This window comes from Myxine glutinosa, chromosome 2 (genome assembly GCF_964187855.1).
Source record: "Myxine glutinosa chromosome 2, kmMyxGlut1.1, whole genome shotgun sequence".
Classification (NCBI taxonomy): domain Eukaryota; kingdom Metazoa; phylum Chordata; class Myxini; order Myxiniformes; family Myxinidae; genus Myxine; species Myxine glutinosa.
In genome coordinates, this window is record NC_136262.1 from 219862701 (window position 1) to 219877261 (window position 14561).

General features: G+C 41.9%; 1 protein-coding gene across 4 annotated transcripts in view; it reads left to right on the forward strand.

Annotated features, from left to right (window-relative positions):
• LOC137420812 (RNA-binding protein with multiple splicing 2) overlaps window positions 1-14561 on the forward strand; it is a 212795-nt gene that overhangs the window by 92695 nt on the left and 105539 nt on the right. For all 4 annotated transcript variants that reach the window (XR_010983201.2, XR_010983200.2, XM_078772269.1 and 1 more), the window contains exon 2: window positions 13911-13988. Coding sequence is in view for 2 of the 4 variants with exons in the window: in XM_078772269.1 (XP_078628395.1) it covers window positions 13911-13988 (78 nt within the window). In the remaining 2 variants the exon portion in view is untranslated. The remainder of the gene's footprint in view (window positions 1-13910; window positions 13989-14561) is intronic.

Sequence of the window (14561 nt, forward strand, 5' to 3'; positions counted from 1 at the left end):
GTGGTACGCATTCTGCTTGGGTGTACTCAATCACGCGTGGTTCGTGCGAGACTCGATCCCCGCTCCCGCTGTGGTGTGGGGTACTCAAGGTACGTGTGAAATTTTCCCGAAACCCTTTTCCACGTCTGCCCGGAAAGTGGCGACTCGGTCTCGCGATTTCGAAGACCCAGAGGGAAAAAGGGGCTTAATCTCTCCTTTGTAACGGGAACGGGCTTCGAAATCCGCAACAATATATATATATATGTATCTATATATATAAAGCAGTAAAGTATGTTTGTTTGTCCTCTTATAACTCGAGAACTACTCATCGCAGAGAAAAACCAAAGGGATATTCGGAATCAGTACGTCTCAGAGCAACTACAGCACACCTTAAATTTTAAAAAACTTCGGGTTTTAAAATTAGCGTATTAGCGCAGAAAGCACTAGCAGAAGAGGGAGGGAATCGAAGGGGAGGGAGCACAGCGCTCCCCTCTAGCGCTTCGCAGCGCCAGCGCTTCTGTTAGCGTATTTCGGAACGTTAATTTTTCAACTTCATTATTCGGAATCAGTACGTCCCAGAGAAACTTCGTAATGTTAATTTTTCAACTTCATCCGATTGACATGGGACCAACGGCATGTGACAGAGAGTGAAACATACATGCTACATTTATTTGACGACAATGAGTTCTGACTTCCGTGGTTCGTGCCGCCAACCCTGTTAGGCGCCTCTTGCGGCACACAGGGAATTACCAGTGAACTGGTACTCAATTTGCCGACCTCGGTAGGATGACAGGCTGAGTCAACCCCCCTGGTGTTAAGGGGGAGGAGGGGAGGGGGAAGAGGAGGGGAGGGGGGAATGGGGGGGGGGAGGGGGGAGGGGGGAGGGGGGAGGAGGGGGGAGGGGGAGGGTGTGGGGGGTTGACCCGGGGGACCGGGAAGAAGGGGCCCCTCCCCCCTCTCCCCCCCCTCCCCCTCCCCCTTTCCCCTCCCCCCCCTCCCCCTTCCCCCTCCCCCCCCTCCCCCTTCCCCTCCCCCCCCCCCCTCTCCTCCTCCCCCCCCCTTCCCCCCTCCCCCCCCCATTCCCCTCCCCTCCTCTTCCCCCTCCCCTCCTCCCGGGGGGAAGGTGACCGGGGGAAGAAGGGCCCCTCCCCCCCTCCCCCCTTCCCCCTCCCCCCCTCCCCCTTCCCCTCCCCCCCTCCCCCCTTCCCCTCCCCCCTTCTCCTCCTCCCCCCCTTCCCCCTCCCCCCCTTCCCCCCATTCCCCTCCCTCTCTTCCCCCTCCCCTCCTCCCCCTTAACACCAGGGGGGTTGACTCAGCCTGTCATCCTACCGAGGTCGGCAAATTGAGTACCAGTTCACTGGTAATTCCCTGTGTGCCGCAAGAGGCGCCTAACAGGGTTGGCGGCACGAACCCGAAGTCAGAACTCATTGTCGTCAAATAAATGTAGCATGTATGTTTCACTCTCTGTCACATGCGTTTGGTCCCATGTCAATCGGATGAAGTTGAAAAATTAACATTACGAAGTTTCTCTGGGACATACTGATTCCGAATAATGAAGTTGAAAAATTAACGTTCCGAAATACGCTAACAGAAGCGCTGGCGCTGCGAAGCGCTAGAGGGAGCGCTGCGCTCCCTCCCTTCGATTCCCTCCCCTCTCTGCTCGTGCTTCTGTGCTAATACGCTAATTTTAAAACCCGAAGTTTTTTAAAATTTAAGGTGTGCTGTAGTTGCTCTGAGACGTACTGATTCCGAATATCCCTTTGGTTTTTCTCTGCGATGAATAGTTTCTCGAGTTATAAAGAGGACAAACAAACATACTTTACTGCTTTATATATATATAGATACATATATATATATTGTTGCGGATTTCGAAGCCCGTTCCCGTTACAAAGGGGAGATTAAGCCCCTTTTTCTCTCTGGGTCTTCGAAATCGCGAGACCGAGTCGCCACTTCCGGGCAGACGTGGAAAAGGGTTTCGGGAAAATTTCACACATACCTTGAGTTTTTCACACGTACAGAGAGTGAAACATACATGCTACATTTATTTGACGACAATGAGTTCCGACTTCCGGGTTCGTGCCGCCAACCCTGTTAGGCGCCTCTTGCGGCACACAGGGAATTACCAGTGAACTGGTACTCCAATTTGCCGACCTCGGTAGGATAACAGGCTGAGTCAACCCCCCTGGTGTTAAGGGGGAGGAGGGGAGGGGAATGGGGGGGAGGGGGAGGGGGGGGAGGGGGAAGGGGGGGGGGGAGGAGGGGAAGGGGGGAGGGGGAAGGGAAGGGGGGAGTGGGGGAGGGGCCCTTCTTCCCCCCGGTCACCCCCACACCCCTCCCCCTCCCCCCCTTCCCCTCTTCCCCTCCCCCCTTCCCCGCCCGGCAATGCCGGGTACTTCTGCTAGTATATATGTATATACATACATATATATACATACATACATACATACATACATACATACATACATACATACACTGGAACCCCGCTATAACGAACACCAGTATTACGAACTTCCAGATATAACGAACGAACTTCCTGTCCCCCGCATATTTCATGAGATTCTATTGTTTAACTTAAGGCAAATCATCAATCGAATATTACATGTACTTGAACATTTTATTTATGTACTTGAACATGGACATGTACTTGAACATGTACTTGAATATTACATGTACTTGAACAATGACACAACAGCAATGCTTTTTAAAGTTTTTTATCGTAGAATCGAACAATAAAATGTACATGAATGAACAATACAAAGAGTTTGTTGTTTTGCATATGAATAGGTGTGATAGTATGGTGATTCGTAGGTTATTCAGTATTACGAACACTTCAAAATAACGAACTTTTTTATGTCTCCCAAGCAGTTCGTTATATCGGGGTTACAGTGTATATATATATATATATATATATATATATATATATATATATATATATATATATTATATATATATATATATATATAAAATATATTATATTTATATATTATATATATATGAATATATATATATACACACATACATACAGACATACACAGTCACGTGAAAAAGTGAGTACACCCATGTAAAATTTTGACTTTTTCAACATACAGCTATTTGATCTTCATTTCAACAATATTGATAGATAAAGGTGATATAATATAACAAATATCATGAAACATCTACATTTTGTAGTCCATTGTATCATTTAAATAAACATAAATGGCAAATTTCGCATGAGGAAAAAGTAAGTCCACCTTTGGCTCTAATAGGTGGTATTGCCCCCTTTGGCAGAAACAACCTCAAGTAGGTGTTTCTTATAACTGTCTACCAGTCTCTGACATCGACTGGAGAAATTTTTGCCCACTCTTCCATGCAGAATTCTTTCCGCTGTGCGATGTTTGAGGGGTTTCTTGCATGCACAGCTCGTTTCAAACCCCCCACACAACATCTCGATGGATTTATATCCGGGCTTTGACTTGGCCATTCCAGAACCCTCCATTTCTTTCTTTTCAGCCATTCCTTGGTGGATTTACTGGTATGTTTAGGGTCATTGTCATGCTGCAAGGTCCACCTTCGGTTGAGCTTCAACTTTCTGACAGATGGCCTCACATTATCCTCAAGCACCCTCTGGTACAATGAAGAATTCATAGTGGATTCTATGATGGTGAGCTGCCCAGGCCCTGATGCAGCAAAGCTGCCCCAAACCATAATATTTCCACCACCATGCTTTACAGTTGGTATGAGGTTCTTGTGGTCAAATGCTGTCTTGGTTTTCGCCAAACATGTCTTCTGGTACTGTGTCCAAATAGCTCTACCTTTGACTCATCTGTCCAGAGCACATTGTTCCAGAAGTGCTGGTCTTTGCCTCGGTGTTCATTGGCAAACTTTAGTCTTGCCCTGATGTTCTTTCTGGGCAGCAAAAGTTTTCCTCCTGGCACACCTCCCATAGAGATCAAATTTGTGCAGCCTCTTTTTAATGGTAGACTCGTGCACTTTGACATCAACAGTGGCAAGAGCTACCTGTAGGTCCCGTGATGACATTCTGGGGTTCTTAGAGACTTCTTTCAGCATCTTGCGGTCTGCTCTCGGGCTGAACTTGCTGGGGCGGCCTGGCCTGAACAAGTTGGCAGTTGTTTGGAATCTTCTCCACTTGTAGATGATCTTCCAGACAGTCGAATGATTGATTTCAAATTGTTTGGAGATCTTTTTAAATCCCTTCCCAGACTCGTAGGCATCTATAACCTTCTTTCTGAAGGCCTCAGGGAGCTCTTTTGATCTCGGCATGGTGACGCTGCACACTTCAACAACGAGGATCAAACCAAACTAAATGTCTGAGGTTTAAATAAGACAGGTTCCTCCAAGATCCTCTCTGACGATGTTCTAATCATTTGCACCTGAGCTGGTGTACCTGATACTAATTTTAGGTATTTGAAGTAGTGATAAATGTAGGGGTGTACTTACTTTTTCCACATGCGAAATTTGCATTTATGTTTATTTAAATTATACAATGGACTACAAAATGTAAATGTTTCATGATATTTGTTATATTATATCACCTTTATCTATCAATATTGTTGAAATGAAGATCAAATAGCTGTATGTTGAAATATGTTGAAAAAAGTCCAAACTTTACATGGGGTGTACTTACTTTTTGACGTGACGGTATATATATATATATATATATATATATATATATATATTTTATATACTATAAAAATGTGTTTGCTTGTTTATTTATTTATTTGTTTGTGTATATATATATATATATACAGTAATCCCTCGCTATATCGCGCTTCACTTTTCGCGGCTTCGGTACATCGCGGGGTTTTTCTTGCTAGTATATGTAAAATTATATATCGGATTTTTCATTATATCGTGGGATTCTGCGGCCTATAGGTATTTTTATTTTTTTAGATTTTAATTATTTTTGCGGTAAAATAAGCATTTTCTCGCCTAAAAAATTAATAATTATATAAATAAAAATATAACACATTAATTAAAAACCTATATTAAAAGAATATTACAGTAAATCGAAATAAAATACGCATTATAAATGAGTAGACAAAGAATCGCGCATTTTGAAAGTCCCGTATTCTGGGGGTAATTAACTTGTCCATGATTCTGGGGGTAATTAACCCATCTGTAAGGAGGGTTCTTGGACGGTTCTTCGCTACTTTAAGTAATTTGCAAGGTTGATGCCAAACTGTGTCCTGCAGTTTAATGATCAATATGGTTTTAAGAGTCATCATACTTTGGGTAACCTCTAATGTACAATAACTTATGTTTACAACTTAGAGACGCATGATCATGATGACGATTTCGATGATGTTGTCTAAAGCTGCAATTAAATTAAGTCGCTGAGTAACATGAATGACCGAGGTTGTGGAGGATGGGATTTTTCGGTCATTACCTTTTGATACAGATGAGATATCTGCTTCATCACTGCATCAGATCAGGAATAACCACCCTCACCTCCTCTCCACCCCCCCACTGCTTCCTACAAATTAACCATCAGGAAGCTGCTGCATATGCAAGAGGAAGCTAATGCATTTCTTATTAATTTTCAAAATTAATCATCATCTCTATTTTGAATAGCTCATGAGACTTCTTTATGCTTAGGCCCTCAGGTTTGATTAAAGGCACTTTTGTCAATTATTGCCTTTTGCTTTCAAAAACACAATTTGCATCAATGTAAATACTTTGTTGTACTGTACTTGTGTAGTTCCATGATCATATGTGTATGTTTGTTTGTTAATTAATTGCAATTATAAAAGAACTTGCATCAATGTACTGTACAGCTATATATACACGTACAAATATTTTTCTAATACGTAAGGACTAAGGATGGGTCTCAAAAGTGTGTTTAAGAGTGTAGAAAGGGTTTATAAGAGCGTGGGAAAGGTTTATAAGAGTATGGGGAGGGTTTTTAAAGGCTTAAAATGTATAAAAATAATAAAATAAATATATGGTTTCTACTTCGTGGATTTTCACCTATCGCGGGGGGTTCTGGAACGTAACCCCCGCGATAAACGAGGGATGACTATATATATATATATATATATATATATATATATATATATATATATATATATATATATATATATATATATATATATATATATATATATATATATAAAATAAATAAATAAAGAAGCAAACAAATGTACAAATTCACTTTTATAGTATAGATGGGTTTTACTATGGTGGTTGGTCGAGTATTTTAAGAAAAAATCGTTGGAATAACAGAATAAGCATGTTATACATATAGATTGTGATGTTGAAACCGAAAATTGTCAAATAAAACATGTTATTTTTATAACTTACCCTTAAGCAAAATATCTAAGACAGCAAAAAGCGGCTTACAGAAAACAAGAGGACACACCAACGTCCAACGGTTGGCCTGGAGGCAGTTTTTTCCGAGAAAAATTGTGTGGGGATGAATGAGTATATAAATAAAAAATAACCACCTTTAGAGGCCATTTTTCCCCGCAAAGCGGGGGTTGGCCTTTTTTGGGAACCATGGTTGTTGTTGTTTTTTGGTCCCCTTTTTGAAGCAATGTTTTACGGCCGGATGCCCTTCCTGACGCCAACCCTTTTTGCCGCCTTTAACGACAAACAGGGAATTACCAGTGAACTGGTACTCAATTAGCCGACCTCGGAAAAATGACAGGCTGAGTCAACCCCCCTGGCGTTAATTCAGCGATCGACCAGGATTCGAACCCAGGATCCTAGGATCCTAAGCCGGCACCCTAGCCGCTAGCCCAACACCAGGGTGGATGAATGAGTATGCTGTAATTAACTATTTTTAAGCTGTTTGGATGATGATGCACCACTCAAACCTTCAGATGAGAAGTTGGTATGTTATTGTTTCTTGGTGTATTCATTATCTTGGTTAGTTTGGCATTTCAGTAGATAAATAGAATTTTTTTTTTAACTGCCACCTGTAACATTATAACAGATATGAATAAATGTGATATTAATAAAAACCCTGCAAGTATCCAATTTTGAGATGCAATTTTAAAATTTACAATACATAGGAGTTTTGATTTGTGAGGCATATGACCTTCGAGAGCACACTCATTCGTGCCCACACAATTTCTGGTTCCGTGCATTATGGTTTCCTTTTTATTTGATGGACTATTGATTTTCCAATGCAAATGGAATTCAAGAGGGGGAGTATATTTTCTGTAAAACATTTCTACATTCGTATGATATACACATCAAAATGACTGGAGAGAACACTCTTCTGTGAGAACATTCACAAATTTCGCCATGTCTAATGCTGCAGTGCGCCTTTTTTGATGGCCAACAGGACCAAGTTAGCATGGCGGGTCGCTATGATCTGTCAGTTCTCGACATTGATGAGAAGCTGGATTCGCACATTGCTGTGCTGTTGGTGAGCATGGCAATTGCTGCAGCAAGGGCGTATATGTCTCGACTGTCACCCTATCTGAATGTAGCACTTCCCGTATAGGCGTATACATATCGACATCCAATTCAGATCCAGAGGTCATAGCGCGACTTGTAAACGCCTTCATGACAGTAAGCTTTTCTCGAGTGGAAATCTTGATTCCAAGCCTCAACAGAGGCTGCAGGGTTTCAATGCTCAGGTATGTTGGAGACTTTAATGATAGATCTCGGACTGCCTCGTACAGCCAATCATTCTCAACAAACCTTGCCTCTATCTTTGACATTATTGTGTCTATTAATATAACAAGACCAAAAGTCTATCTATCTATAATTCCACTAATCTCTGTGTGTATGTTTGTTTGTATGTTTGTCTGTGACCGCTGTTTCTCGACAACTACCGGTCCGATATACTTGAAACTTGCCAGGTATATTGCTGGGGACCCGAGGATGTGCCTTTTCAAGGTTTTAAATTAATCGCAGAAGTAGTTACCGAGCTATGTCCAAAAAACGATTCAACCAATCAGAGAGCAGCGAGCTATCACGTGTGCCGAACGTGGCGAACAGACTCTGCCTCGGATGGCACATTTGAGAGCGTATTCATTTATTTCCCGTCGGCAAACTATGTTGCCGTTAAACTATGTTTTAAAACTAATTAAAACTAATTTGCGATTCATCGTAACTGCGATTCGTAACTGCCGTTCGCTTTGGCTTTGCGAATGGACCAAACCATTTCATGTAAATAGAGGGGGGGGATTGTCACCGTACTCGCAAGCCGTTCGCTTTGGACCAAACCATTTCATGTAAATAGAGGGGGGGGGGATATAATTTTAGATATAGATATAGTACGGGCATGCCCTAGTATATTTAAAATCCAGTACGTTTGCAGTCATGACAAAGGGATTAGTGTTATGATTAGATTTACTATAATAATAACGTTATGTTATTATTACGAAAATTATATTATTTTTAAAAAACCGAGGTGAATTACTTACTTCCGCGGTTACACCGCTTCAATCCATCAATTTTCCATTCACGACATTGGGATTAAAGTATTATGGTTATATTTACTATAATATTATTATTATTACGAAAACGATACTACTGATACGATACCACTGTATTAACAAACCTGGGTTTAATTTGGCCGAAGCGGACGGTGAGTCATAACGCCTAAGGCCTGTACTTACCGTATTGTTGGAAGAGCCGTAACGCCGATGCTTTCGATGTTTCATTGTCATTTTAACAATCGGTGTGTTTGTGTTTCACACTGAATGAAAAACGTGAAGGTAGAGCATGGCGATTGTGATATATGACAGGTTCGATGATATGTTTGGCATGAACGACATATATATCAAAATGGCGGTGTGTGGAGAGTCAGCTGCAGCACTGCCGTAATGACATCAGACGTAATCACATCACCCTGTCATGTGACCAGATTCTCAGCTCTGATTGGTATACGTTTGAGGGGACATACATACATACATACATACATACATACATACATACATACATACAGACAGACGGACAGACAGACAAACACTGTTCTCGACTACTCTGCCCGATGAGCTACGCCATCAAAAAAGACTCGTTTTATGCATGCCTTTGGGTCACATGACTATTTGTCCACTTTTGCACTTCCAGTATAAATCATCAGCGATTTTTCTGTTCACCAACTTTACTCTGTTTGTGATCCGACAACAGTGTGGCTGAGCTGGCTTGTTGTTATTGACTCCGTGAGATATGAGTGAAGTTACAGTTTCATGAAGTTTCTTCATGAGCTTCATCTCATCTGCTCCATCTCATCGATCTTCATGAGCTTCTCGGTGATTTCAAGCCATCTTTGACGGTCTCTATCAAAGTCATTGCTTGTTGTAAGTCTGTCTCCCTAGATTGGAGGCACTTATCCATGGAAATGAGCATGCCTTGAATCTGTTTCATGGCTATGGCCGTGTACCTCAAACTCTCACCACGTAGTACTGCTTGTAGTCGTCCAGCAGCAGTTGTGATGGTATCGCCATCAAAATCTTGACTATTTGCCATCCCATACTTAGTCTTCACAATTGCGTCCAATGAGTGTCGAGCATTTTTAATGCTTGAACTGCCATACACGACACCCACCTTGGGCTTGTGGAGAAAAGTTGTATATGACGCCACATTGATCGAATAATTGGTATATCGCCGCTTCTGTGCTAACCAAGTCCACCACAATTCAATATAGACGATGGCTAAAACAATGGACTTTTTATATATAGTCGAGGCTCATGAAAGAGCTAGAAATGTCTGCAGAGAACAAATCATCCCAGTTCCTTTAGATTGAGCCACTGAACGCCCCCCCCCCCCCCCCCCTTATTCCCATTCGTGCAACTTGCTCCATCATATAGTATTGTGAAATTATTTGAGATGTGTCAATGTTCGTATCATGTAAACCATCTAGAATCACTTTCTTCAATTCCCACTACATCCAACTTTTCTGTAAGGCATTTTGATTGACGAGTCATGTGATTTCCCATCCTTTATGTATCGAAGGGCAATGGATATGTTTTGCACATTCCTTTTGTTCCGGCTACCATCTGCCATTAGGGAGAAGAATGGAACATTGGCCAATTTGACATCTTCTGCGATAGACTCTGTAATCGCCATCATAGCAATGACGTCATTTTGTATCTCAGGCGAAGCATAGGTGCAGTTTTCAGCAACTAGTTGATCATCTTTCAGCCGGGTATAAGTATACTGAAATGGTCTGTCAAATAAGCCAGATTCTGATATCGGCCCGAATAATAATTCCACCAGGACAGCTGTTCAAGGAAATACTTGAATTTTAATAAAATAATGATTTTAAAGATAGTTTAAAAAACAATCCGGAAGTTTAGTGCTATTGAAGCAGTCTTATACCCAATGCTTATACACCTCCTGGTTTAACATGTCCAAGTACTGCATAATTGGAGGTTCTTGGAAGTATTATGAAGCCGATTTGTGTTCAAGTTTATAATTCAATTTAAATAAAGGTTAAAGAGGTTTAAAGGCGTATAAATTAATTAATTCCTGGATTTACCGCCTTTTTACGCAGTGTTTATTACACCACCCGATCTAACATGTTACATTAGTTATTTGTAAATGTTGTATGTGTCATTTATAACTTCCTTACAAACAACAAGTTTCCTGTTCGGAATGATTTTCAATTTTGTTTGACCGCCATTCAGGCAGACAGTGGGAAAAACTCTGCGCATGGTACATCAGGACAAATTCAGAGGCAAAATATTGTTCAACTGCAAACAAACTTCCGATCCGTGTTCAAAATATAACATTTAATTTAAATAAGCTGTTCCTCAATTATGAACTGATAAGACAGATGGATCGACATGAACCAATTGCTTAGCCCTTCCTCTCGCTTCACGTGCACGGGGTAAGGATTATAATAACATTGATAGCTCTACGAGTCAGGGGAAACTTGGCAAAATGTCAATAACAACCACGTTGCCATCTTCATGCTCCTTAATTGCATTGGAATTCACATTGCACTTGACAGCATGCTTTATTTGACATCATCAAATAGTTATCTTGTTCCGGACTACAAAGTTAACCATCGAATTCTGTATCTGTATCTGTTGACTGTTGGAGAAGCATTGGCTTTTGCATTCACATTGGTCCTCTCACTTGAGAACTGAATGTTCCAACTCGCTCCTCAATTCCTGTGTGACATTGCCTTGTCTGGGTAATTTGGGTCTCGGTAGTAATGCCTGTTTATGAATACAGTGACCATGCCAAAGTTGCAGGCGACATGTTTGGGTGGGGATTTAGAATTTGGCTACAGTCCTGGCACACAATGGTTGACTCTTGTAAAAACAGTGGGATGTTCGATTTCCACCAGAAAATGCCAGCAGATGGGTTGCCAGGCCTAATGTCCCTCAAAAGGATAACATGCTCTCTCTCTCTCTCATGCAATAACATACCTACAAAGCATCAGGGTGACATATTGTACTCGTGTGGAGCATCTAACCCAGACTAGACAACTAAATGGTGAATACACCACCTCTGAGCTATCCTTCTCGCTATCGTACCAATCACTTGTCCACTTTGGCAAAAAATCATTTTGATGATGAAAACAGAGAATATTACAACCTGCACCTGTCTGTCTCTGGCATTATGTCTGGAATTGGAACCAGTAGCACTTGGTCCATTTCAAATGTCAGTGTACGGTTGCATCATTTAAACATACACTGACACTTACCTTCTGGTCTTGGGTACATGTCGTGTAAGAGACGCACACGATGTGTCATCTGTATCGTTTGACTTTTTTTGAAGACAAAATCTATGTTCATGAAAGAGCGAGGCGATGAGGTTCGAAGGACAGTGTACTGACAGTCGGTTGTTGAGGAATCAGGTAGACACAAAAAAGCAAGAGAATAAATGAGCAGAAAATAGAAGGAGGGAGAGAGAAAGATAGATGATAGTCCGCAAGTAAGAAAGGATGTATATTTAGGGAGGGTAAATAGAGCTATAAAATATCCCAGGTAGCAATGGAAGATGACATGAGATGGTGGTGAACTGTGGGTATGAAGCCATGGAAAGAGGAGTGGATCCACCTTGAGTCAGTGGGATTGGACTGACTCATCAAGGTGGTCCACAAGGTGTGTGTGCGTGCTTATTTCTCTATCTATCCATATATAAATGCAAGTTGCCCGATTATGTCAGAACGAGGTGAACGTCGTAACCACAGCACAAAAAATGCTGAAGGATACCTCTGAATAACTCTTGCTGGATCCAGACAGTGCGTGCAGGGGTTTTAAAATATCGATATTCATGTAATTTCGAGTTTGTGCTTAAACTTTCACCTGGGTTCGAATATTGGCGCAGGTATAAACTGTCATCCTGGTATTTCACAGGCAGGGCTCGAAGAGAGGCAGGACGTCATGTGTGCGCCGTCCGTCGGGAAGATGTTAAAGTGGGTGTCCCATGCCGGTATTAGTTGGGGGACATTAAAGATCCCACCGTGCCCTTTGTAAAGAATAGCTGAGATAGCAACGGCACCATGGAAAATTCCAAATCCATGCACCCATGGTCGAGTATCCCGTGTTGGAGTTGCGACCCGTCAAGGATTGCAACTCGATCCAAGAACCTGCTTCAGCAGAATTGACGCTCTGTAAAGATTTGAGTGTGTGCATCCACGTGTATGTGCGTGCACACGTGTACGTGTGTGCGTGTATTCTGGCAACTGAAATGGAAGGCACAATGGCTGCACTGGTCCTGAGGGTGTTTGGGATCTACACCCTATCTTGAGTTGAGTTCTTGTCGGATGGTCTTTCTCACCCCTACCTTGGCTTTGGTCTTGCTGATAGGCTAACGCAATATTTTAGTGGAAAAGTATATTGGAGTCCCTGCCATTCCTCTACATTGAACAGATATAATCTCTGCTGCTGAGTCAGAGCTATAATTTTATAATTTGGCCTTTAACAAGAACATGATTGGAGGACGTAAGTGGTGTTGAGGAGCAACTAAAGAGGTTGTTTAGATAGTTACTCATTATCAGGTCAGAAGGTACGATTATCATTTGCGGAGATCTGGGTTGGGAAGTTCACAATTTGGGTCAGACCTATGGAATAGCTTCATGATTTTGCGGCATTGCCATTGCCAGGTAAGAGCCAATGTCCATTTAATCTGCGCATGGTGGTTATTAAATTCTCCACATATGAGGAAGACATAGTTGGTCCACGTTAGCAGAAAGAGGTGCACAAGGAGTCATCATGAGACGGAGGATACACGAAACAGATGAATGTTTGTTGTTAGCCTCTTTGTTTTTGAGCTCTGTCATTGATGTTATTCTAAGAGGAGACATTTCCAACGAGAAAGGTCATTCTTGTGTGTTGTTAAACAAAGCGTGCTGCATTGGGAAGCAAACTGGCCTTTAAAGAGGGTATTAAGCTGGTTGTCCCACCTGCAGGAATATGGATACGAACACACCGATCGCATCATTGATTTTCCTGTTCTAAAGCTCACTGAGGCCCTGCAACTTACAGTATATCAAATATATAGGATGAGGACATAAGGGAACAGTAGTATACTCTTACACGGGTTACAAAGACGTTAGCGGACAATGGGCAAATCCACCTGGTATTATGAGGGATTTGAACCTGAGATGCCATAATCATGAATTATTCATTGAGATGGGAGTATCAGGCCAACCCAAATCTTTCGAGAATTACATACCTTTGGGCAACCTAGACTTTGCAGATAAATTAAATGGGACATGGATATATTTGGTGAACTTAACTGTCAGGAAAAATGTAACAAAGTAAACAAATTCACTTATTCTATCCCATTAAGTGATTATATAATGCATTGGATGACTATATGACATTGGATGACTATACTATATATAATGCTCGATGGACCAAATGACCTATTTCTGCGTCGGTCTTGTTTCCATAACCTTCTATCCCTGTCAGATGAAAGAGCTTCTTCTCATTATGTCGTTACATAGGTTGGTTTGGGAGGAAAGACTTGCTGTGTTCATTTTTCACACCAGCCTGTCATTGTGTTTTCAGGTGCGAACTCTTTTCATAAGCGGGTTACCAATGGACATCAAACCCAGAGAGTTATACCTGCTCTTTCGACCATTCAAGGTGAGCATTTTCTGTTGAAATATCCTGTGCACATAACCGAATAATAGCTTTGCAACGGATGTCCTTTACGCTGATGTCATTGTACGTCTAAGGTTAGCCATATTTCTACGTGTATCTCTAATCCGCATTCTTGAAACTTGGCGCACGTTTCACTTCATTGCCATAGAATATGTGCTGACAGCTCTGAGAGCTGGCTGGCGCCAGCTCCTGGTGATAGCTCCAGCATGCTCCGCATAAATGACACATATCGTTGGCAATGTTTGCAGGCAATGCAATCCAAGGCATCTCGTGCTAGTCACAAGTGAGACAGCTACCATTGAAACGTGCTTTTAACACAGGTGGAAAACCACCGAGGCCTAATCACAGCCATTTAAAAGCAAATCATGCAACCATTATGTTTGCGACGGTGTCTCATGCACATATTACATATGCAAGGTTTGTGGTGTGATGGGGGGGGGGGGGGGGCAAACTATTGACAAAAATAGAAAGCGGAGTGGGTAGGACAGGAGTGAAAAATAAGCATAGAGGGAGTCTGAGATGATGGGAAGAAAAGTGAGGGGAGGTTTCGAGTGG